Source organism: Parasteatoda tepidariorum, chromosome 1, assembly GCF_043381705.1.
Source record: "Parasteatoda tepidariorum isolate YZ-2023 chromosome 1, CAS_Ptep_4.0, whole genome shotgun sequence".
Lineage (NCBI taxonomy): Eukaryota > Metazoa > Arthropoda > Arachnida > Araneae > Theridiidae > Parasteatoda > Parasteatoda tepidariorum.
The window spans coordinates 73519274-73545119 of record NC_092204.1 but is presented as its reverse complement, the minus strand read 5'-3'; the positions used below and the strand labels follow the sequence as shown (position 1 = coordinate 73545119).

At 30.5% G+C, this 25846-nt stretch overlaps 1 protein-coding gene across 1 annotated transcript in view; it reads left to right on the top strand.

Moving 5' to 3' along the window:
- Positions 1 to 25846, top strand: part of LOC107447945 (papilin) — a gene marked incomplete in the record, with an annotated part of 216134 nt that overhangs the window by 59418 nt on the left and 130870 nt on the right. The window contains 16 exon segments of the mRNA XM_071182252.1: positions 163 to 737; positions 998 to 1174; positions 1886 to 2062; positions 3828 to 4013; positions 5325 to 5537; positions 7852 to 8022; positions 9229 to 9429; positions 12312 to 12497; positions 13715 to 13759; positions 15045 to 15215; positions 16918 to 17087; positions 18243 to 18333; positions 18432 to 18578; positions 19406 to 19435; positions 22181 to 22573; positions 24323 to 24561. Of these exon segments, the coding sequence (XP_071038353.1) occupies positions 163 to 737; positions 998 to 1174; positions 1886 to 2062; positions 3828 to 4013; positions 5325 to 5537; positions 7852 to 8022; positions 9229 to 9429; positions 12312 to 12497; positions 13715 to 13759; positions 15045 to 15215; positions 16918 to 17087; positions 18243 to 18333; positions 18432 to 18578; positions 19406 to 19435; positions 22181 to 22573; positions 24323 to 24561 (3172 nt within the window).

Here is a 25846-nt window from a genome sequence, read left to right as displayed (position 1 = left end):
TCCAAGCTAATAACTTATTGTTACGGCCGTCTGTATGGTCGTTAATTCTTTATTATAGCTGTACGTATTATCGGATTTTTTTTAAAAAAATTATTTTGAAAATTTAATAAACTTATTTTATTCTTATTGTCTTTACTTCTAAATATGCATTGAATCTTTTAGTAATTTCGGATGTAAATGTGAACACTTCCGCTTTGGCTGCTGCCAGGACAATATAACTCCAGCTAAAGGACCCCACTTCGAGGGATGTGCATGTCATTTAATGTATTTTGGATGTTGCCCTGATGGAAGAACACCCAGACTCAATGAAAAAGGTGATGGATGCGGTTGTGATTCTACTAAATATGGATGTTGCCCTGATGGCAAAACTGCTGCTACAAGCTCCGACTTATCTGGATGTCCCTGTGATGGCTTACCTTTTGGCTGCTGTCCAAATGGACACACACCTGCAAGAACGAATGATCTTAGAGATTGTCCTTGTGAGGCTCAACGTTATGGATGCTGTCTCGACGGCAGAACACCAGCAAGAGGTCCAAATTACGAAGGTTGCCCATGTGAATCAACGCGATTTGGCTGCTGCCGGGATGGTAAAACTACAGCTCAAGGACCTGATTTGCAAGGCTGCCCTTGTGATACAACGTACTACGGTTGTTGTGCTGATGGTTATACACCAGCTAAAGGCCCTAAATATGAAGGTTGTCCTGCTGTTCTTGTTCCTAAACCTAAGATTTCAACTGGTAAGAAAATTTTATTTTCTCAAAATTAAGCATTGTGTTATACATTTTTCACAATCTTATCATGTATTTCTGTAAATTAGCAAACTTTAAAAACTGTAGTGATCTTTCTCTAATTTTTAAATTCCGACTTGTTTTTCCATTTTTCCTAAGTGAATTATTGATTATTTTGCGTTAAAATAAAATTGCATTTCATTGTCTGTATTTAACTAAAGCTGATTTGTAAAAACACATCGTAAAATTTCTTCTCTTTACTTTTTTAGAAGTGTGTGGGCAGCCCAAAGAATCCGGACCTTGTCGAGATTTTAAAGTGATGTGGCATTTCGATGTTAACTACGGCAGTTGCTCAAGGTTTTGGTATGGTGGATGCGATGGTAATGGTAACAATTTTGCTACACAAGAAGAGTGTGAGAATACTTGTGTCAAACCCGAAGGACCAGGTAAATAGAATTTTCAATATAAGAAAAGTATATGCCTCCTTACTTAAAAAGAAAATCAGAACTTGGATGTGTTTAGCAAAAATACAATAAAATAACTACAAACCATGCCACACATGACATCATTATATGTGCGCCTAGCTACAAATAATATAAGCCACACTCTGCGCACAAGAGGGTAGTGAGTTCGAGAAACCTACACAGTGCTACGCATTCTCCTGTGTGCTGTATGGCTTGTTTATACATCAGTGAACACCATAGTAGAGTGAATTTATAGCTCACATGTGGATCGTGGTCAGAGAGTTGTGAGTTGTAAGTTCATTTGAGTTATACAATTGTCATCTATCTCTGAATCTATTGATCGCGTGGAAAGAAAATAGGTGCTGTTAAGTATTTTGGTTTACGACATCATATTTACTGCACAATTCACCGATGCACTCTGTTTATTGACTTCAGAAAATGTAAATCCTATTGCAAATACAATTCGCGATCGCAACGCTTGAGTACGCCCTCTAGTGGAGCCTGAAAATATCAGGCATTTATTTTATTCTGCTTTCAGGCTGTGATATTCTGCTTTCCTGAATCCTTTGAATTTAGCTCAATACAGTACAAAGCGGAATGTTCATTTAGCACTGTGTCTATTTTACTTTTTATCCAGCAAATTTTTTTTGATAGATCTTATATAATTAACTACATACTAATTGTTTGTTTCAGAGGCTTGTTTGCTACCTAAAACTGCTGGATCGTGCAGTGAAAAGATACCTTCATTCTACTACGACGTAGGATCAAAGTCATGCGAACCATTTACGTATGGAGGATGCCTCGGAAATAACAACAGATTTATAACTAAAGAAGCTTGTGATCAAAAGTGCATTAATTTACAACCATCCGGTAAGTTTTTCTTCCTCCTTTCAAAATTTTTTTTCTTATTTTATTTTTCTGTAGGTTGTTGTTGTTGTTAATTTACGTCGCACTAGAGCTGCACAATGGGCTATTGGCGACGGTCTGGGAATTATCCCGGTATTTTTCTGTAGGAGTTTATCTTATGTAGATAAATCTCGAAGACAATAAATTTTAAAGAAGTTTGATTTGAACATACGTTAGTATGATACGGAAAAAAAAATCTTTCATGAAACAGAATAGACATGCATAGTTAAAATGCTTTACTGTAGAATAAGCAAAATATCTATATTTGCAAGAAAATCACTGACGAAAGGAGTATGAGTCGTATATAGCCTTGTGTTATAGTTTATTAAAATGAAATCAGGACTATCTACTCACTTGAAAAAAAAAAACGAAAACGTTGTTCCAAGACATTATTTCCATATTTCATGTTAGTCACCTTGCCTCTTTCAAAGAGATGGTGGATTGTGCGGTTATTCAACATGATGCCTATTCTGATCGTCTAACTTTCATTTCAAAAGGTCGATTTTTCGATTGATTTTTTTGGGTCGATAAAGTCTATTTTTTGATATTCGATCGAAAAAGGACGATTTTTTTGGATAGTGAATGGAAGATAACGGGTCTGTGGCACTCTTCATACGAAAGCATGAGCCATATTAATTAGGGATCCACTGTCTGCCCGCCAATGTCCGAGAAATTGACCATTTTGATCAGAGGTTTGATGGTCTATGCTCTCAACATCCCGTAGAGTAACCAATTTCTCTCTCTTTGAAAGGGATAATAAGATGAGAAATAGGGTTAAACCTGGGAACTGTATATTCACTTTATTAGAGTTGCAGTTGATCCTAATTGCGTATTAATGAATGAAAACGCACGTTCGCACAGAGCTCATTTGTTCGGCGATTTTTTCGAAAATTAAGTTTTTCGCCCGATAATAGCTAACAAGCTTTCTGGACCTCAACTTTATAGAGATTGCCAGGGGCATTCTGGGGAAGATAACTGAACTCTTTCTGCACCTATATAGAATCTGAAAATAGACACAAATTTAAGCAGTAACTCTTAAACTGCTTTATTACTGGAAAATCAGTTCAAGTCCTGTCTGTAAGAGGGTTCTAGACTCCCTATTTTCCCATTTTTGTGTTTTGTTTTATCCTGTAATTAAATGCTCTCTGTTTACCTACTTAGATAAGTGTTATGCATGTTTATACGTGTGGCGTTTAACTGTTGAGTAATTATATATTTTTTTGCATCAGCCTATGTCGAAATCTAATTTCATTAAAATGTGTCCAATCCTCTCTGTAAGCATTTCTTCATTATTTTAATCCAGCATATAAACTTAATTTTTATTTTCGTTCCTAAAAATTAAAATTAATGTAAAAATTTGTAATCTTTCAAAAAATTATATACCTCTTATAACAAAATTATATATCTTTTATAATGAAATTATATATCTTTTATAAGAAAATTATATATCTTTTATAAGAAAATTATATATCTTTTATAAGAAAATTATATATCTTTTATAATAAAATTATATATCTTATAAAAAATTATATATCTTATAAAAAATTATATATTTAATAAAAAATTACATATCTTTTTATATGAATGTATTTTTAATATATAAATATAAATAGCTTTCTATGTTAAAACATTTCAATTTTACAAAGAAATTTTTTGTTGTTTAGCATAAATAATGCCTTTCACAATTTATTTATAATAATTACCATTATATATCTTCTTCTATCGCCAGTTGATGTGGACGTTTGCTCCTTGGAGAAAGATGAGGGACCTTGTGAGCAAATTTCCATTCAGTGGTTTTACAACAAGAAGAGTGAAAGATGTGAACAGTTTTATTATGGTGGTTGCAAAGGAAATGCTAACAGGTTTGAATCAAGACGCGAGTGTGAAAAATCATGCGTTGCTTCAGTGTCTCAAGGTAACTTTTATTTCACAGCTTTCTTTAAAAATGAAGTGTATTCAGTTTCAATAGCAATAAGAAACACATTTCATCTATAATCGTGGCAAAAATAACTTTTAAGCATGCTTAAAAGATAGTAATTAAAAGAAAATAGAGATCCAAGTCAAGTTTCTTATAGCCAAATTGTGATTCTTTATGATTTTAGTATTTCAGACATTCTACTTCACGCTTGATTCTTTAATCAAACAGATACGTTTCGATAGTGTAACGTGAGTAAGAAATACAACATGAAATGATCTTGAAGACAACTGTTTGATTAAAATAATTTTCTAACATTATTCTTTTGCTTGCAATGATATCTGCTGGGTGTGGCAATATCTGTGAAATAGGAGTTACCGATTTGCACATTAAATTCTGAAAAATAATTATTGTTAGGTAAGTTAATTGAATAAACACTTTTAAAATCAATTTTTACTTATTTTAGTGTTATTCTGTATTAAAAAAATTGTTATCACCCGTAACATAACAGTTACAGTAATATATAACAGTCAATAATATAACAGTTCTGTTTGCACAAACTGGAGTGCTGGCAAAAATTGCACCAAGTAGATATAAGAAAAATTAGAGCCTCGTTGCCCTTTCGTTAATTTCACGTGTTTTCGTTAATTTACTCTTAAATCTGGCGATATTCTCTAAAAATGTTTTGAAATGAAATAAAGTTAATATGAAATAAAATTTAAAAAATTAAATTAAATTTGAAATAAAATAAAATAAACTAAAAATAAAATAAAATAAGCTTAACATCAAAAATAAAATAAAATAAAATGAAAATAGAAACCTTAAAATCAACATTACAATTTTAAAAAAAAGAAGAAAAAAAACGCTAAATAAAAATAAAATAAAAATAAATTTAACATCAAAATTAAATTAAAATAAAATAAAATGAAAATAGAAAACTTAAAATCAACATTACAATTTAAAAAAAAAAAGAAAAAAAAAACGCTAAATAAAATAAAAATAAAATTATAAATAAAATATAAAATAAAATAAACGTTACAGTCTCCCTCCTTGATAGTAATAAATTGTGTTTTGGTCAGAAGAAAATCGCTATTTCAAACCAAGAAAACAATCATGGAGTTTAGTTTTAAAAAGAAATTGCGTCTTAGTTTTGAAAAAGAAATTGTAAAAATAATTGTCTTTATGCTTTTCTAATAATTTGGGCTAAGTATATCATGTTCGGTTTTATTTTAATGTGATATGAGTGTTATAAAAAAAATTGTACATTTCATTCATTTAGTCCCTAAAATTTATTTTCGTATTCCTATCTAGAAAAAGATATTTGTCGTTTACCGCAAGAAATCGGAACCTGCTCTGAGTTTAGAGAGCGTTGGTATTATGATTATGAGAATGGTCAGTGTCATCGCTTCATGTTCAGTGGCTGTGACGGAAATGAAAATAATTTTGCTTCATTTTATGAATGTGAAAAACGTTGTGGAAGGGACACTACATCTGAACCTCCTCAAGATTTAGAATTTAAAACAGGTATGAACCAATGGAACATTCTGTTCTAAATACATTATATGTTTAAAAGATTTTACTTAAGAAATCTTCTTACTTTATTGTGGTATATTAAACACAAGAAGCAGAAAGTACAAATTCAAACGACTCAGAAGGGAAATACATTATACTTTACTATATTATTCGAATATTTTTTTGTAAATGAATTCTGTCATACAGTTTTTTAAAAAAGCTTTGAAATATGAAAAAATTCAAGGTCCACTGCACAACCAGTTGTTGTATTTTTGACTATAAATTGATATTAACTCATAGTGGTTGATATCAACTAATTGAAACAACTACTCATCAAATAAATAAAAAAAAATTTTTTTTAGCACTTAACCAGAAAAACTGAAATTGTTATTAATGAACCTGATAGAACCTGTTGTTATAGGTATCAACTACATATACTGAATGAAAAATTCCTCCACTGGCTGGCACAAATATTTACATTAATCCAAGATACAACACTTTTCCCTATAGTGTTGAAGCAGTGAGCAAAAATTTGAGTTTTTGAGAGAATTAAACGCTTGAAAAAAGGAAGGAGAGATGTTTTCTTGCAACATTGCAGCTTCAAAAATGCTTAACACTGTTAGAAAATTTCTCATAAAAAAATTAAATAACAAATTATTCAATTATTATTTTACCATATTTAGCCAAAACAGTCAAATACCCATAAAAAATGCTATTTAAAATGTTAATTATGAGGAAAATCGTTTATTGACTATTTTCACCTTATAAGGTTATACAACCTAAATTTTATCCTCGCCAACTAGGCTCACCGGCAATGAGAATTGAGTGCACGTAATTCGAAAGTTGGAAGCTAAGTCATTTGATAGGAATTCAGAGTACGAATCATCCATTGCCATCAGAATAGACGAATTCCGATTTTTATTTTCTGTCATCGAATGCCTAACTCAACGGAGGATACCTAATAATCTTGCACTTATAAGTGCGTGGTGTACGGTGCAAAATTTGGAAATTTTGCTTCTGGTCAGCTGCTAGTTGTAACATTTCTCATAGAGGTACTTTTAAAAATATGTGGCAAAGATTGCTCAAAATTTGAAAGCTTTAAACGATTAAAAAAAAGTCTGTTACCAATGTGAAGGTATTTCTTTTGAAGCATTTCTCAAAATATGGTAAACATTATAAGGTTCATTTCTAAAATGAAGAAAAATTAAAAAAAAAAAAAACAAGCACGAAATGACGTAATTTTCAGAATATTTCAAAATATCCATGAAAATTTCATGTCTAAGATATTAAAAATACTAATAAAATGCACAAGGAGTGCCTTTTCGACTAGAAAATTGGCAATTGATTGGCGACTGGCAAACAATTTTTGATCACAATTTGCTATATTTAGGCACCTTGTGGTCAGTGATCACCACTCCTTTTATCCTAGAGTGTGGTGAATACCTTTTGAAGTCATTTAGTTCCTTTCAACTGGGTATATGCTTTAGCCGAAAGAGTTAATCTGTCAAACTTATGACCGCTTCAGCGTGGATTCGAATCCTAGCTTTGACACCGCAATATTTCTTCCATTCCTTCAACACATGAGGAGTCAACACAAGTGTCCCACACTCCTCAATCGGTGATCCTGGAATACTGGAATACGAGACTGTCATTCGCGTTTAGATGTTAGCATTACAGAGTTGCTAAAAGGTTTGGTATTTCTCCTCTTCTCATGATAGATGTCAACACTAGATAAATTAAGCCGTATTCCATGGTACACTTTACAAAACGCAACTCAACTGCAACATTACTCCAATGCTCATTACCTAACGAAAAGTCTAACATAACCGAACTCCAATGTTTATTTAAATTCCATTTTTGCGATTTTGAAATCATTATGGTTGTAAATGGCTACAAAACTGCATAGTTTTGTATTTACGGATTTTAACTATACCAGATGTAAACGGTTTTAAACCCGTAAAAGTAAAGAAATGAATCTGACTGTAAACTTAACAGTTCTTTGGATGGATAGATTGTTGCCAATTATTTTAATGTAACTTTAGAATAAAATTTTTGATAATACAAATATGATTCGAGTTTTATCAAAAGAAGCGTTTGCTAATAGTTTTCAACGGCTGTAGTACAACTAATGTAAAAGTTGGGACTGAATGTATTTTATATCTCTTGCTTCGTTTTGGTATATTTTGTATCTCTTGGTCAAACTATTGAATGCCCATTTTATATCAGACAGTAATTTTTCGGCATTAGTTAAAAAAATTTAAAGTTTTTCACTTATGATCTGCAAATGAAAAAATACATAAAATTAATGTTTTAAAAATATTTTTAGAGTATTGCTTCCTTGGACAAGATCCTGGACCATGTAATATAGCTGATGTGAATTGGTATTATGATTCAAGTGATGGTGTTTGCAAGGAATTCTATTATGGAGGATGTAAGGGCAATCAGAACAGATTTAAAACAAGGAAAGAGTGTGAGACGTCATGCTTCCAAGCACAAGGTACCATTTTAATAAGCATTTTGAGAAGAGCTAGCTGTCATTAAATTGGCAAGCAGTATTGTTTTAATGTCCTTTAAATTATTTTAAAAACCTGAATTTATTTGAATCGTTCCATCACAGATTTTTTTCATAGCTCCTTTGTCATGAATCCGTTAGATATCAGTAAAATATAAACTAATGTCGTCAAAAAAGAAAAAGAAAAAAAAGATACAGCTGATATTTACTAACAGTAAAGCAGAAAATTTTTTTTGTTTATAATGTGCCGAAAAATTTATAGATGATTTGAAAAATAGAACACGGAAAAAAGACAATAGAAAAGAGCGATTTGGTGTTTTCTAACTAGGAAACCAGTTAGTTGTTTTTACCAAAAATCTTAAATTAGTTACGAAACTCACCTATAGATGGTACTAGAAAACTGATAAAAACTATTAAATAATGTTTTCGAATTTACTACTGTTTGCAGTAACAACCTCGTGCATTCTGGGAACAAAATTAACATATAAATATGAGAAAAATTATTCGTTAAACTGGTCAGAGGTGCGACAGGAAACACTATTTTATTGTTTTTCCAGTTCACCAGAACCATTTGCTGATGAAATTTGTTATCAATTTTAAAATATAATAATTTAATTTATCTCGTTCGATTCTTTATTATTTCATTATCGCTAGACACGCTATATATTTGTTTGTTAATGCCTTGGTTTCCTTTAAAAGAATTAAAAATATGAAGTAATTAATTGTTTTCCAAATTGTATGCCTTGATTAGATACCATAGATTCTACCATTGCGTTCTTCCAGTTTTTAATTAATTAAAAAAGTTCTAATACTAGAAGAAAGCGTACTAGTTCAAATATTAGAAGTTAAAGTGCATATATTTGGTTTATTTATTTGCTGGAAATACATACATTTGCAGGCCTGTGTGCTCAACGTAGGCTTATAAACCTTTTTCAAGTAGAATTACAGATAGCACAATACAGAGAAGAACAACACAAAGATACATACAGGGTAACAGCGGGATTCGAACCACCTACCTCCACGGTTTGCAGGTTATACCACTCGGCCAGAGTGCATCCTGCATATGTTTGTTTATTCTTCAATTAAGTTATTGCGTAGTTTATCTTATTTCTGTAGTGGAAGCTTAATTTCTAAGAAACGCTTTTATGAAATTATTTCTTATGCTATAATTATTTTTTTTTTCTGTTATAGATGTTTGTAGTTTAGCTATGGTGAAAGGTCCATGTAGTGGCTCATTTACTCAGTGGTATTACGACAAAGAGCAGGAAGATTGCATTGAATTCTTATTTACCGGCTGCCAAGGAAATGCCAATCGTTTCAACTCGAAAGAGAGCTGCTATCAAAGGTGCAAAAAAGAAAAACTTACAACTGCTGCACCAGCGGTTAAGGAAGGTCAGTTTAAATATTGAAATAATCAGAGAAAAAAAAGCTTTATTTCAATTTTATCGAATGTGTTGTTGCATTTCATAGTAAGCGTGTATTCAAGAGCTTTTTATCGTTTTTAAAAAAAATTCAGAATAATGCTACCAAAATGACGAGATAGGCGAAAATAAATATCTAAATCAAAGAGTTTCTTAAATTATAAATTTATGAAGGGCAGGGGTCTCAGCTGTCCTGGTATATTTTTGGACATTTAAAATTAAATGTGGAAAAAAAGTTGCTTTTTAGTGTGTCTGCTGTGAGAACATCTATACATAGAAAAAAAGAACTATCAGATTGGCTATTTTGCCTCACTAATCGCATATATACTAGTCCACTTTTGTGTACTTTTGTTTATAAATATAAAAATTGGAAACTCAATTAGATTATTTTTCAAATTCATTTCAGTGAAACAAATATATTCATTTTCACCAAAATAATTTGTAATAATACATAGCTGTATTTTGATCTAAAATTATTCATTTCCTATATATTTTTAAAATTAAATGTTGCCAGATTAGAAATTATCAACTTAGCTTAAGCGAAAATTCCTCATCACTTTTTACACCACTATAAAGTATATCACAAATAAATTCTATTCAGAATACTATTTAAAAACATGCTGTGGAATACGTACAGACGTACTCTGGAATATGTACAGACTTAAAACTAATTTCTGAATGCAGAAAATTATCTTTAACATTCATTGTCACATGAAAGAGTTCACAATAAAATAAGATTGCATAATGCATTTACGATGAGCGCAAATTGTCGCAACAAGGAAGAAAAATGCGACATCTTTCCCCGACTTAAATGGAGGTTAAGGCTCCCCAATTACGAAACCAAAGACGTGACAATGAAGTCAGCATTTGCACCAATCGCCTTTACGTCCCAAAAAATTAGGGTACCTATCAATCTTAGGCTAATGGATCTCATTATCGGTGATTGAACTTGATCCACCGTTGATCCATAAACTGAACATAAGCTTAGACTTTGTTTAAATATTTAATTTCACTATTTAATTAATCAAAAGCTCTTGAAGTAATAAAATAACTATATACAACGGAAACTACATTAGTTATATAACACCTAGGAGTTATTGCGTTTTCTAGCACAAAAAACATTGTTTTGAGTAAACGTCTCTTTAAAGTTAAAATTTTTTATTTCTTCCTAATAATTTACTACGCAATTAACGTTTACAGAACGTTAACCGCTTTGACGCAGATGGGGAACCGGTGTGCCTTTTGTATATTTTTTTCTGACTCTCTAATTACAAACATAATTATATTTTGGTATTTTTTCAATTAAAAAAACGGTATAGTTGTTACTAAAAAAATCTGTTAAATTATCAGAATTTTATTTGTACGGGAGAGTGGGGTCAATTGTAACATTTTTTACTTAACTATTTTTAACTAACAAAAAATCCAATATATTATTAGTATTAATTGACAGACGAGTAAAGTAGACTATCCTCTACTAAAAAAATACCTTATTTTAAATGTTATTATATTAGTTATTAACAATTTTTGACAGTCGTGCACTTGTTACAATTGTCCCCACTTACGGGGTCAATTGTAACAGTTCATAAATTCAACTAAAACATAGCTAATTATACATATTATCATAGCTGTGATATATTTTTTTATTGATCAAAATAGTAGTGATATTTTAGGAGTAAAAATAATAATGAGCAGAGACCTAAGGGGTTAAACTTTTAACTTTAAGGGGTTAAACATTTTAATTTATGCTGTGAAAGGTGACAAATAAAATAATGCACGTGCAACATAATATAAATGATATAGTAAGCTATCGGTGGTTCTTAAAGAGTTAAGTAATGGTTTGTAAACATAAGATAATTTATTTTCAGCTGTTGCAATCGTACCTTTACTTAATGTTACAATCATCCCCAAGACGCCATTTCAGCTTCATTTGTTAAAAACAATGCTAGTTAATTAACAAAACTAATCTTTTTTTTGAAATGTTAATTAAGGTATCCACTTACATATTCGGTTAATAATTTTTACATGTTTAAACAAAATTTCTTTGTTACAATATAATATTCTAATACCAAAAAAAGTACTTACGTAGCGTGAAAATATCTTTTGTGATGCAACTCTTTCAAAAGTACATAAAAATGGTTGCCGGCAGGGGTGTACATGTAGATTTATTAAATACACCTTGTGCGCCACCTAGGAACCAAATCTAGAACCCGACACTCGAAATTTTTGCTCTGTTACAATTGACCCCACTCTCCCCTACTAAGTACATAAAATCTAAAAAAAAAAAAAGTTGTTTGAAAATTTTTTTTTCATTCATATTGAAAAATTTATCAATAAGAGTCATTGTGTAAATTAAAGAAATTTTAATGATTTACAACTATTTTTCTAAGATCTAAATAACTGCAAATAAGTGCAAATTCGAAAATTTTGTGTATGTAAGTGAGGCGTGTTTTTGGAATGCAGAAAATAACATCTGTGTTTCATGCTGTAGTTTCTAGTGTTAAATTATTAAAATGCTAAAAATAATGTTTTTCCCTAATTTTAATCTAAATTAATACAAAATAATAAAAAAAGCATGAAAAATATGTTTAATAAAAATTCTGCTTCAATACAAATAACGAATATAAATAGCGTTGTAATTCAAATAACGTTGTACCTTTTGCATTTATACGTGTTTCAACTTATATTTTTGGGAGAGTGTTTCCAAATACACTCATACTGTCCAAAGTAAGTAAAGATAAAAAATCACTTTTATAAAAATCCCTTCTAGTTACTTCTTAAAAGGAAACATAGTTTTAGAACAGTGATTTTGAAATATAACTAAGTAATCATGTGATATGATTAATTCATTTGCAGACTTATGCTTGTTACCACAAGAGCCAGGCCCTTGTCTTGGATATTATCGCATGTGGTTCTATGATAACTCTGAAAATATTTGCAAGTCATTTGTCTATGGTGGATGCGAAGGAAATGCCAATCGCTTTGAAGAAAGGACTGAATGCGAACAACACTGCGTGAAGAAGACAACTAAAGTAACTAAAGGTAATTTTTGACCATCGTCGAAGATTATATAACTTTTATTCTTATTTGCTTGAGTATTTCGAGAAGTGTTAAACAAAATCTAACTGTGATATTTTAAATAGACGTTAGCTTATATGTTTTTGTGAAATTCAAAATTCTTACTTATTTAATTGTGATTTCTAGTTATGCAGGATGCTTATAAAAATGTATTATTGTGGCAGGAGTTGAAGCAAATTTTGAAAAGCATTTTTGAAAATTTGTAAAAATTAGAAACTTGTTCTAATTTTAGGAAAACAAACAATATTTTCTAAGGAATTTTGAACTAGTGATTCTTCGGTATCAATATTAGTCCATATTCTATGGCAATCACTAAGCAATACTCTAAAACGATGTTGTGATGATAACGATCGACATTCTACAGCGTTTTTAAAATACAGATAAATTATTTTTTTAGGATGTCGCACCTGTTGAAATATTGATATTTTGTCGTAATACTTTTTATACATTGATTGGCGATTTTTCGACATCAATGTTGGTCGATATTCTATGGTGCTAGTAAACGCTGTGGAATATTTTTTTTGGAACGCCGTAGTAAAAATATCGATCGATATTTTACAACGTTTTTAAGATATTAATTACTTCTTGGCGTATCGTATGATGTTGAGGTATCGATATTTTGTCACATTTTTCTAAGCCTTTGCTGGCGATTTCTTGACATTTCTGTTGGTCAATACTCTTTAATGCGAGTAAACGGTTTGGAATATTATTTTTTACGAACGTCGTTGTGAAGATATTGTTATTTTGTCAAAATATTTTTCTGTAAATTAACAGGCTATTTTTAGACATTAATCAATTGATGCCCAACTTCCTTTTTAGGTATCCTTCTAAAAATGCAAAGCATGCTCATAGGTAGTTTAATTATAACGTTAATAATATTTATTCATTTAACGCTAATAATAATTATTCATATTTTTTCATATTTTATTAACGTCAAAATGGAATTCCAAGAACTTAACAAATGTCTACCATTGGTATTATCAACATGTTTTGTTTTCTTATTTTGTCAAAAGTATTTACAAATAACTAGTATAGCTGAGCTCTACTTTAAAGTCTTTTGTTTTACTTTCTTTTGAAATAAGTATTTTTCGTATTTTAACCTATGATTTTAACAAACTAACATTTTTGTTCTATTTTCACTTCTTAATGACTGCATGCTTCCAACCAATATCTGGTTACAGCCCCTCCTTCCCTACTACCTGTACCTCCACCAACAAGCAATGAAGGTATGTTATGCTTTCATAACAATAATAGTAATTTACATTAACATTAACAAGTGTTATTAATATGCATATTTTATGCCTTTTCTAAATGTTGAGATTTGTTTTGTTGAATGTTGCAATGAGGCTAGTTCTAATGGAAAAAAAAATGTTTGAAATTTCTTCATAAGGAACTACTGCATCTGAAATAAAAAAATTCCTAAAATTTGCAGTTTAGCAAATGGAAATGCAACATAACAAAGAATTCTAAAAACTAAAAAAAAGAGTTTCTTTCGAAGGAATCAGTTTTTTACCACAAATTACCATACATTCCGTTGTTTAAATCGACACATTATTTCTGATTACGAGATAGCAAATATCTGATACGTCCATTTTATAAGTCGATGGCTGAAAAAACCAAAAAAAAAAAAAAAATTTCAAAAATTCAAAAACATAAAAAACTTATTGATTTTACAAAATTTTTCTAAATTAAGAAATATTTCACAGTGTTCTCTCTAAAATTGGTAAATTTGTCCTCAAATAAAGATGCACTCTCAATTATTATTGTAATAAAGTATTGCTCCTTAAACAATCTTTTATATTTAAAAAGATATGCATCAGAGAGAAAATAGAAAACTAATTGTGAATAACATGTAAACAATAATTTCTGAAAGGAATAAACGATACGGGGTGTTTCAGCACTATTTCATTATTTATAAGGCAACGATATTTCATGAATGTTCATCTTTACTTTAGGTGTATAAGTCCGACTCCCTGATTTCCAGAAAATTTTGGAACTTATTCCGGGATATTCATTAAGTGGTCTTCTTTACGAAAAAAAATAACTTTATTAGCGTTCTTTTCAATTTATATTTAGCTAAAATCTTATAAATGTTCATAAACAACTGCTCACCGAAATAGGTTTAGTTTTCTGCCACAGTAACATGATCCCAAAATTTTAACGTTAGATATTGCATAATTTTTTTTTTAATATAATGATTCAAAATCTTTGAAATGCGAAATGAAGCATGAGAAAAGGTTATTTTCTAAACTATCAACAGTTTTCACGAACAACTCTTGAGCTGCTTAAAATTACACGAAGCTTTTTCTGATTGTTTGCCTTATTATAAGCAGGCATATAAGAAGATGGTAACATATGATGGCTGGACGTGTATTCATAATAAGGCATTGTTAATAAAATACCATTAAGACAACTAGAAAATTTACCTTATTCAATTTTTTTGAGTCTTAAAAATGTTTATTTTTATCATTCACTTAATATTAACTTCTTTATTATTATTTATTTGGTTAGATGTGTGCCGTTTAGCCGTCGATACCGGGCCGTGTAATGAAGAACTCCCTCGATGGTTTTATGACGCTCAGACGCAAAGCTGCTTACCGTTTGTGTTTGGTGGATGTGGTGGAAATAAAAACAGATTCAAGACATCGGAAATATGCTTACGATTTTGCAGTGGAATCAAAGGTCAGAATAATTTCTTCTCTAGAAGATACATAATAACATCCCTAATGCCCTGTCCTAATCCCTAAGGTCATTTTATTCTTCTTTATAAATATATATGAAAAAAAAAGGCTCTTTGGGAATGATAAATTTTCTTGTTTCTGGTAGACTCAAAACAATTTAAGAAAATAATGCAGTTTTAAAATGTTTTTACAAAATAGGAATGATAACAATTTCTGTGAGAGATTGAATACTAATAAGAGAAAGCTACAAAATTAAATTAAATTAAATTAAATTAAAAAAAATTAAATTAAATTAAATTAAATTAAATTAAATTAAATTAAATTAAATTAAATTAAATTAAATTAAATTAAATTAAATTAAATTAAATTCGCCTTATTTGGAAAGGACTTGCTTTAATGCGCTTGAATATTTCATGAAAATTGGACTTTTCTGTACTCTTATGTATTATTTTTCATTTTTCAAGTTGAATCAACAAGAATAAATCAGTTACAGGTCTTCATAATTAGGAAAAACGCAAATTTGATGCTTCCTCATTTGCTTGGATTTCGCATAGATACTTTTTCAAAGTAATTAAGTGGTTCAGATAACCTGGTCATAAGAGTAGCAGTAAGAGATTGAGCTAGTTATAAATTGAAATGCTTGTTAGTATTAAGTATCAGATTAACAATTAAGCTCTCAATACTCTCATGAAGTGTATAGCAATCAATAATTACGTTGAATGAAATCCATTGGTTTCCCTAAATAAATTTATTGGCAGATAATGAAAAAATGACGGCATATGATAGAAGTTTATACTCAAGACAGACAAGCATTTAAAAATCTAGTTCAATGACGATTGTAATAAGCACAAATTTAAATATAACTCACGCTGATGGAAAGAATTGAAAGCTAATTATTGTTATGAATGGTAAATTCTTCATCTTATAACATACCGAAAATTTTTCTGGATTCAGCAGAACTAAAATGACAAAAAAAAACAACATTTTAATAAGACTCGACCCATCAAATACTGCACGAATACAGTCTCAAAGTTCATTTTTCTTATTTTATCAGAACCCCAGACGCCGTACTTCATCTATTTCAACCCAATATATTGTCAATGTTTAGTACAATAAATACATAATGAGTTTTACGAAAGAGTTGCTAAAAATTTTGAGAAACAATTGAAGTTTTATAGCGTGCATCACAATGCATGGAATTTTGAAGGAGAAATAAAACTTGTATATATGTCTTACCTGAAATCTTTTTCGTATGATATTTATTATATTTAAGAAATTTATTGTACGTGCAAAGTCGTATATAAGTGAATAAATTGCTATAATTGGTTTATACTCTGTTCTTCGGAAAATCAAAAAGAAAATAAATGAAATTAAAGTTATTACTATTACGGATTTATTGATGTATTTTTGTTTTTGTTTTCTCCATCACAAATTAAATTATGAATAATGTTTTAGAGGTTAAAATCTTGTAAATTGGAGGGTTTATAAATGCAGTCATAGATTTTACATTTTAGATAAAAGTACTATTTTTACTCCTAAATCAGTTTTGTTGAAAAAATTTCTATCCAGAAATTTTTTGCTTAAAGCTCCATTACCATTTCTTTTCAACTTTCAGTAAATTGAGTCCTATTTTTTTTTATCATTGATTTAAAAAAATGCATTTTTATGTGCTTTAAATTCATTTCATTCCAATTTTTTTATAGCTTTAGCACCGAAAATTGGAACATCTGTCCAAACCACTCCTGTTCCAACAAGCACGTCTCCCACACAATGTGCTCCTTCAAACTGTGCAAATATACAGTGTCCTTATGGTATTGAAGAATCCTTTGATGTGAACGGATGTTCTTCTTGTAGGTGTGCCAACCCCTGTGAGGTAAGATGATACTGAATGCAGGAATTACTTTGTGAGTACACAGTACACACTACATCTTAAGAATTAAAGGAGTAAGGGAAGATGGAAATGGAAATTCTTAAAAAAAAATTTTTTTACAACTTTTATGTCTTTGCTCTTTTCTATATTTTGAAACAAGTAGGCAAATCCAATATTTTCGTGCACTGCTCAACTCGATGATTTTCAACTGCTGTTGAAGGAATTATTTGGGATTACATAGAGCTCGTTTCATTCAAAAAGCTCTTATTAAGGATAACTAAATATTAAATGGTGACGCCCGATGGCTGAGCGGTAGCGCTTCGCGCTGTCGTACCACAGGTCCCTGGTTCGATCCTTGGGCCGGGCTAGGATGACTCAGCCTTTCATCCCTTCAGTGGGTCGATAAAATGAGTACCAAGCAAGCATGCTTGGGAACTAAACGCTGGGAGTTCCGCGTTGGGCTAACCACCCAATTGGAACATCTGCTCTTACACCTCAGAGTCCAAAGGTCAAGAAAACTGAGATGGGCGCAGTAGACCTTGGCCCTCTATGGGCTGTCACACCTCTGAGTGTAGTTTTAGTAAATATTAAATGGTAACGCTAAAATAACTTCAATTATTAGTCACTTAAATTTTAAATTTAAATTTAATATTTCGATTAAATTTAAATTTTAGTATTTCGATTTCAATGTTTTATTTTTACAGGACTGTGGTTACATTTTTTCCAAAATTAATAATTCTGAAAGTTTATTGAAACAGGGACAGCATTCTGCGCAAGTATGTTTATCATGATAAACAGAACAGAAAAAAATATAGTTAAAAAGAATTTCCTTCCCTAAGTTCTCACAAGCCAGGCAACTCAGAGAATTCACATTATTTATATCACATATTAAAAAATATGTGAAGTACTGCAGTAACAACTAGTGTCATGGATATCAAAGCTTCATAACTTTGAGAACAAGAGCATGATGGGGCAGTGTGATCAGTACTGCTCACTAAATCTGAAGTCAGGACAACTTTGAACCCATCTGGAGATGGGTTCAAAGAACCTCTGTCCTTAACAATGAGAGATTACTGCCTTAACTATAGTGCCATTGCAACTTATTTACATAATACATGAATCAATTCTAAAAATTGATGTAACATTGGTGTATTTCAGGATCTTAATTGTCCAGAAGGTAGCCGATGCGCAATTGATGTCGTGCGCACTTCAAGGTCTGCCGTCAAGACTGAAGCAGTGTGTAGAAGAAGTTAGTATAACTTTTTTTTTCCTACAAAGTGAAAGTTTGTGAATTGATACTCAGTGAAAACAAGCCATAACGCGTCAAATTCTGAATTTTTGTTTCAGTCCACAAATCTGGTCTTTGTCCATCGTCTAGAGGAGAAGCAACTGAGGAAAGAGATTGTGAAACTCGCTGCAGAGATGATGCAGATTGCAGAGGAGACCATAAATGCTGCAATAATGGGTGTGCATTCACTTGCATGGCTCCAACAGGTAAACTCACTCACAATTTCTGAGCATAACTGAAACAAAGGTTGAAGGCAAATTACATAACCAACTTTCGTAACGAATAGCGAATCATGTTTTATTTACTTTATGTATAAAGTTGAAAAATACTAACTGATTTTTGTATTATATTAACGTAATTAATTCAGTTTTAAGGGTAAATAATAAAAATAAGAATTCACCCTTTTTAATTAATTTTTTAAAAAATTTATTTTACTTTTAGCAGAATGTTTTGGGGGTTAAGTTTCGCGAGACTTAACAAAGCATCATTGAACGACGTCAAATTTATTCTCAACATTTACACATTTGTTGAATGAGTAGGTGACTTTTATCTCATTTTCTTATGTTGATTTGGAATCGAAATTTCGATAATAGCGCACAGAAACTAACTCTAATAAAATGGGAAGTGAAGATAGTAAAAATTTCTAACTGAAAGCTGATAAATTAAAATCACAGTTACATGAAATATGTTGAAGATTTTCTTCTTATGCCAAAACAGTAATATTTCTAACATATGGGCTGCTAATAAATTATTTGTATGGTATTAATTATAATAAATTGGGAGAAAATATGTATCTGTTAATCCGCTGTTGGTTGTAAATGCTAAAAGGTAATTGTTCCGAATATCATTCTGATTTTAATGTTTTAACGCACAATGTATTATTACACTTTTTACGAATTTTATTTAGAATAATAAAAACTGTTTTCATTATATGATAGGAAGATTATTTTAAAGTGTAACATTTGGTTATTTCATTCTAAAATGATAATAATTTTAGCTCAATAATAAAATGGTTGGTTCCTTTTCCTTTCAGACGATTTGTTGGTCCCTGCAACCCAGCCAGGTATGATTTCTTACTGTGTCTCCTGCTTCTATAAAATTATGCCAAAAGTTACAAAAAGAGAGCTCAGATTCTTAGAATTTTACATTACTCTTAACATTATTTTATATTAAAATTTCAAAAATTGACTACCATTTAATCAGTTTACTAAAATGGTATTAAAAAGTTCTTCATTTCATCTGCACCTTTTTAATATTGTTGATAACTATTTGTGTTTCAAAGCTGAAAATTTCTTTTATTTTTATTTATTAAAATTATTTATTTATTAAAATTTCCAATAAATTGATTAACGTTGATTAAACTTATTTAGAAAAAAGTAGAGGTAAATGCTTTGTATTCCAATGTAAGATCTGCCAATACACGCTTAAGTTAATAGAAATGAAAGATGTAAACGAAAAGAACGATGAAAGAAAAGGATGACAGATTCCTGTTCAGAGTTTCAGAACTAAGTAGAGGGTGTTCCATAACAAGAGCTTTAAACATACATTTTTGAAGTCTAAAATTAAATCAAATAATTAGGCTCATTAGAACCAAAATAAAAATGTAAGTGAAATAGAAACGAAAACGTTTTTGAAATCTGGCGAATCACTATTGAGGAAGGCGGAATGGAAAAGTATAAAACCAGTTACATTGTCTAAAAACTGAAAAATTATTGTTACAATCACTTTTAATTTCCTCTCTGGCTATGAAACAAGTTTTTCTTAGAATCGCTTTCCTCAATAGTGATTCATCTGATTTCTATATCGTTTTTCAACACATAAATATGAATTTTTGATTCTTGATGTGTTTTTGACATAGATTTTGAAAATATATATTAAAATCAACCATTGCAGAACACCCTGGGAAGAAACTTGAAATCGCCAGCGAGGATAGCCCCGATTTTTAGAAGATCATAATTTAAATGCGCCTTACCGTTACTAGAACGATATTTAGGTCCCCTGCCAGCAGACCGTGTGAAATAATTACTCAAAAGATTAAAACGAATGGCAAAGTGAGATTGCTATAAGGCAGTAGATACCCATATAGGCTGAAGCATGAGGCTTAAACTCAGGGCACACACACACCATTTGTAGATAAAAGAATATGAATTGTTTCATACGTACAATAAAATGCCCTCTAACTTTGCTTTTCAGACGATTACACATTTACCTTTATTGCATGGATCGAAAGAGTTAGCTGTGTACTTTTTTCTGTTCACACTCAATAAATATATCATTTTTATGTAAGTCCTAAGACACATTTTAATCCAAATATAGAAAATTTAATAAAGAAAAAGTTGCTTTATTTCTGTATGTTAAAAAGTTTAATTATATCGTTTATTTGTAACTCTTTATACTGTTTTCAGTTCCTTCATGGTATACTAAGAAATAGAAAATTATGAATATTCTTAAGTAATGTTCAAGTCTTATATCTCTTTTCTCATAATACTACTACAATAACCCACACAGTAAAAAGAATGGCAATTATATTTCAAAAATATTTGGTTGTTGAATGCTTATTACTTTCATAAAAATGTTTAGGAATGTTTTTATTTACTTTATAAAAATACAAAATGTTAGCTTTTCTGCAATCATTATTTAAACCTATTATTTGCATTTTTGAGAGGCTAAACGGAAATTTCAAACTATCACAAAAAGGGTTAATATTATAATGTAAAAAGATCACAATGCCATATTTACTTATCTTTTGAAAATTAAAGCAAAATTAAGGTATTTCATTTCATACTTTACGAATGCAACATATATTTTTACAATACATTATTTACGATGGTACCGATTATTTTCTACCTTATCTCAATTCGATCTTCAATCTGCTTGGCTGTAACGTGTATTTATAACCACTGAATAAAATAAGATTTTGCGAAATATATTTTAATATCTATTAATTTTTATTTATTTTTCCAATTATTGGAGCGAGCTTCTGTGGCTCAGGGGAGAGTACGTTCGCCTCACAATGTCACCTAGGTTCGAACCCCAACGTTGGCTGGTTGAGACGAATTCTGCTCCTGTCTCGCGCCGACCACAGTTTAGACGTAAAATATTCTCATTGGTAGACGGATCATGGGTTAGAATCCCCTTGCCGTGGGGCTAACAATGAGAGTTTTTCGTACTTTCCTTGCAGGAGCGGGTGAGTTTCTTAAAAAAATCCTCCAAGAAGGCTAGTTTGCCCCCAATGATTGATCAAGAAATTCCCTTGCCTAGTGTGTTGGGTTCAAAATTACAAGACTACAGAGCATTGGCAGTCGTAAACTCAGAATTAAGTCTGTTGTTCAACTCCGGTTAAAAAATGAAATAAAATTATTGGAGTGTCTTTAATTCCCTAGACGATAAACCAAAAACTTAAAAAACTTGGTTATTAAGTTATTTAGGAATGTGTCATTACATTATCAAGGACTCGACACTCGGGCATGATTGAACTGAGTATTTAAAAAATAATAAATTTTAGTGTAAGTAAAATGCATGTTTCCGGAATTCCTTAAGAAATATTTTAACATTCCTTAACATGTTGTTCTTTTAATAATTTTTCTTATTCTAAAATTCAAATATTAAGATTTTTTAATTAAAAAAAAGCTATTCTAAATATAACTCATAGGAGGGAACTTTTATAAAGTAACCAAAATATTTAGCATGTGTTTTTTTAGGCACTCTAGATTATTCTTTTAGTATTAAATCATACAATAACTAACTTTATGTTAACAGCATGCCCGTTTATACTAACAATTCTTGCATGTTTGTTTCTTTAACACAGAACCTGCCAAAATCTTGCCTGGTGTGAATGTAACGGAAGGGCATATCGGAGAACCAGCTGAACTGCCCTGTAATGCCATCGGGTGGCCAAGACCTACAGTTACTTGGTGGCGTGACACTACAATGCTGCCACTGTCAAGTCGCCGTTACGAGCAATTACCCGATTTTGCTTTGCTTATAAGATCTGTAGTTTATGAGGATAGGGGTGAATATTCGTGCCATGCGCACAATGGAATAGGTTCAGGTGCTGTCTATAAGGTGACATTAATTATTGAACTGCAACCGGAGTTTGGTGCGCCTTACTTACCAGAAGATAGCGATTCCAGAGATTCGGAACCTTTAACTCCCTTCAATGCTGTCACACCTTTACCGCCACCATCTCAATATCCATATGGTAAAACCAGTCATACTTCATTCTTTTCTCTCTACATTTTTAGCGACGCTCCCGCCGTTGCTATTTTTGGGTTTTATACTTTTACGATACATTTTGCCATACTGCGTATATACTGTAATATTTAGAAACTTTAAAGTACGAAGGTGTATATAAAAATGTAAAGGGAGTATGATGAAAAAAAAAAATCAAGGATTGATTATTTTCGAATATTATTAACTTGTAGTAAAGAATGCCCCTATACGAGATGTCCTTTATGAAACACTCTGTACATATACTGACTTTACAGTACTGAAATTTATATAACTGGGCATCGAGATTAAAACGGAATGTAATAAAAGTAATTTGATTTAGCAATTCCCTTTCGAAGTAGGAATAGGATGAAAGTTTTCACAAATTATATATATTAAACAAAACAAACAAAATCTTAGTATCTATATATTTTTTGCAAGAGGATTTAGATAAAGTTTTTTATGTTTCATTTATAACTAATTACAGCACAATTATAAATACAGTTTCGCAATTCGATTATATTTTAAATTTGTGGTTCTAACCTTGAAAATCTATGATTTTACGTATTCGGGTTAGAGAAAATGTTGTACATTTCGAATCTCAAATTTTTTTTCAAGGGCAACATTGATAATGTGTAAATGATAGTGTGAAATATCACATGCACAGGAGAAAAAAAAAAACTCCCCATCAGGAAATGATTATTGAAGGAGAAAAATATATTGATGAAGAAAGTGTCTCGGTTTTATCCGTTTCTGATAATTTTGTGAGATGATTCATCATTTGAGATGATTCATTATGTGAGTCATGTAATTTACATCCTCCCCATTCTTTAAAGATAGAAAGTTGAAACAAATAGAATCTTAAGAAAAAACGACATGGTGGTTATTTAGCAGTTTAAATAATACGGTACACCTGTATATTGATAAAAAATTAGAGAAATTTATCTTTTCCCCGTAGCAATCCACAGGCTTCCGTACGTATCTGTTTAAAATTTGTAGAGAACCGAGATGTTCTGTGGTAGCGTTGTGAAGAATTAACGCACGTAAAAGCGCCAAATCTCTCGATTGTATTTTTAATTTTACATGACGTGAAATAGGAAGCATAAGACTGTGTATAGAGTGATATGATCTTCAAAAACATAGCTGTTCTCCCCAAACGCTAAACCAATGTCTATTTTTTTTAAAAGTGAAATTTAAAAAAAAATTAATGAAGAAAAAAAATATTCAACACTATAAAGATAGAAATTGCTTAAAAATACTTATCACTACTTTAATTATCTTCATTTTATTCTTTCCTCACCTACATTTTCAAAACTCGCATGTTATTGCATAAATATAAGTCGTAAAGATAAGTGGTAAATAAAATTGAGAGATTGGTAAATGAATGTGCATTCTGTATTTTAGGATGTCCTGAAAATTAGAAAGTCTTAACTACAATTAAAATAATTATTTTTTTAAATGGCCCAAAATTTTTATCCAACAGTTGATAGGTTCCAATAATATGTGTAGTAACGCATCTATATTAGTCCAATTTATACAGATTTTAATCGAAAATTGAGTATTCTCATTGAAGGGTTTTTTATTTTTAATTTACTTTATGATTTTCAAGAAATAAAAATTATAATCTCTTAAATGTTTCCCATAGCTGATCTTCAACAATCGAAATGCATTATGATTTATATTTTAATGATGTTATATTTTAAATAATCATAATAGTGTAATTCATTGTTTATTTTTTTAGAACCACTGGAAACTAGGGTCAGCTTAGTTACTAACAATCCAACAGTTGGTTCACCTCTCCAGATTGACTGCATTGTAAAGGGTCCGCAATCAGTAAAAAAAGTTACTTGGAGCCATGGAAATGATATTATAGTGGAGAACGATCGCAAAAGATTACTTTCAAACAACACACTATTTATCACTAAAGCACAAAAAGAAGACAGCGGTGAATATAAATGCACTGCAGAATATAACAATAATGTAGCCACATCTTCTGTATCCATAACAGTCATTGGTAAGTGAATTTATTAGCTGTTTGATGGTTTTCTTTTAACAAGTGATGAAGTTTGTTTTTCGTATGTGCAATACCCAAAAAATTAACTTACTATCCTGAATAACTTTTGATCTTAAGATCAGATTTTTCCGTGCTAGAACTCAATAATAATGGTTTAAAGAGGGGGCCTGAAATATGCTAATTAATTAGTACAGACAATGTTTTAGATAACAAAATTAGCTCTCTGAATAAACATAAATTTTTTTTAGATGAATTTGGATTTCTGACTTCCAAAAAGTAGGGGGTAGCCGCAATCTGGGAAATACGGTCCCAATAGTTTGGTCAGAAGAGCAATCCGAAGTTTGAACCCACTGAAATTTAATTTTACTTTTTGCGTATTTCGTCGTATCTCGAGAACTTTTCAAGCGAATTTAGAAATTATTATACACAATTATAATATTCGTTTATCTAAAGATAATTCCATGCAAGAAATATTTTTTTAGTAAATATTTATTACTTTTTATTACTTAATTTAATAATAGTCGTAAGGTATAATTTTTTTACATTATTTTAACGAATGTAATCGTACGTAGTAAAATTCAAAATTTGAGCGACATTGGTCTAACAGTTTCTGAGAAATTTTAAAAAAGCTGTATTTTTAATATGCAATCTAGTAAGTGTCAGATTTAATTCAGCCACTGTCTTTTCATCTTAGCTAAAAAGCTTGAAGTCAATTCCGTTTAGCATTGCCAAATTCTGACCATTTTGCCATTAAATTCAGCAACCTCCCCAATGCAATCTAAAGATCGTTATTTTCAAAAATTGCCTTGCAAGGTTTTTTTCTTCTCTTAAAACTAAAATGCGAAATATGCACGATAATGATGTTAAAGAGATTCAATACACATAAAAGCTTCTATTTTTGCTTAGTGTCTGCTTCTGTTTATTGAAATTATACTGCTTCTGTTTATTGAAATTATAAAATGTTTGATACAGACTAAGACCAAACGCACGTTTTTAAATAAATAATTTGACAGAGAAGAACCCTAACAAATTAACGGTGTCATAGTTGTACTGTAATTTTTTGTCTAATACATAACTGTATACAATATATCAAAAAGAAAACGTCCCAGATTTATGAATTTCAATTTACAAACAATTCTTCAAGTTCAAGTTACAAACGTTAAATTCTCAAAAATTGTACCTCATACTAATAAAACAGAAGAACACATTATATTTAACTTCATGAGAACGTCTATGTATTATGTCTCGATT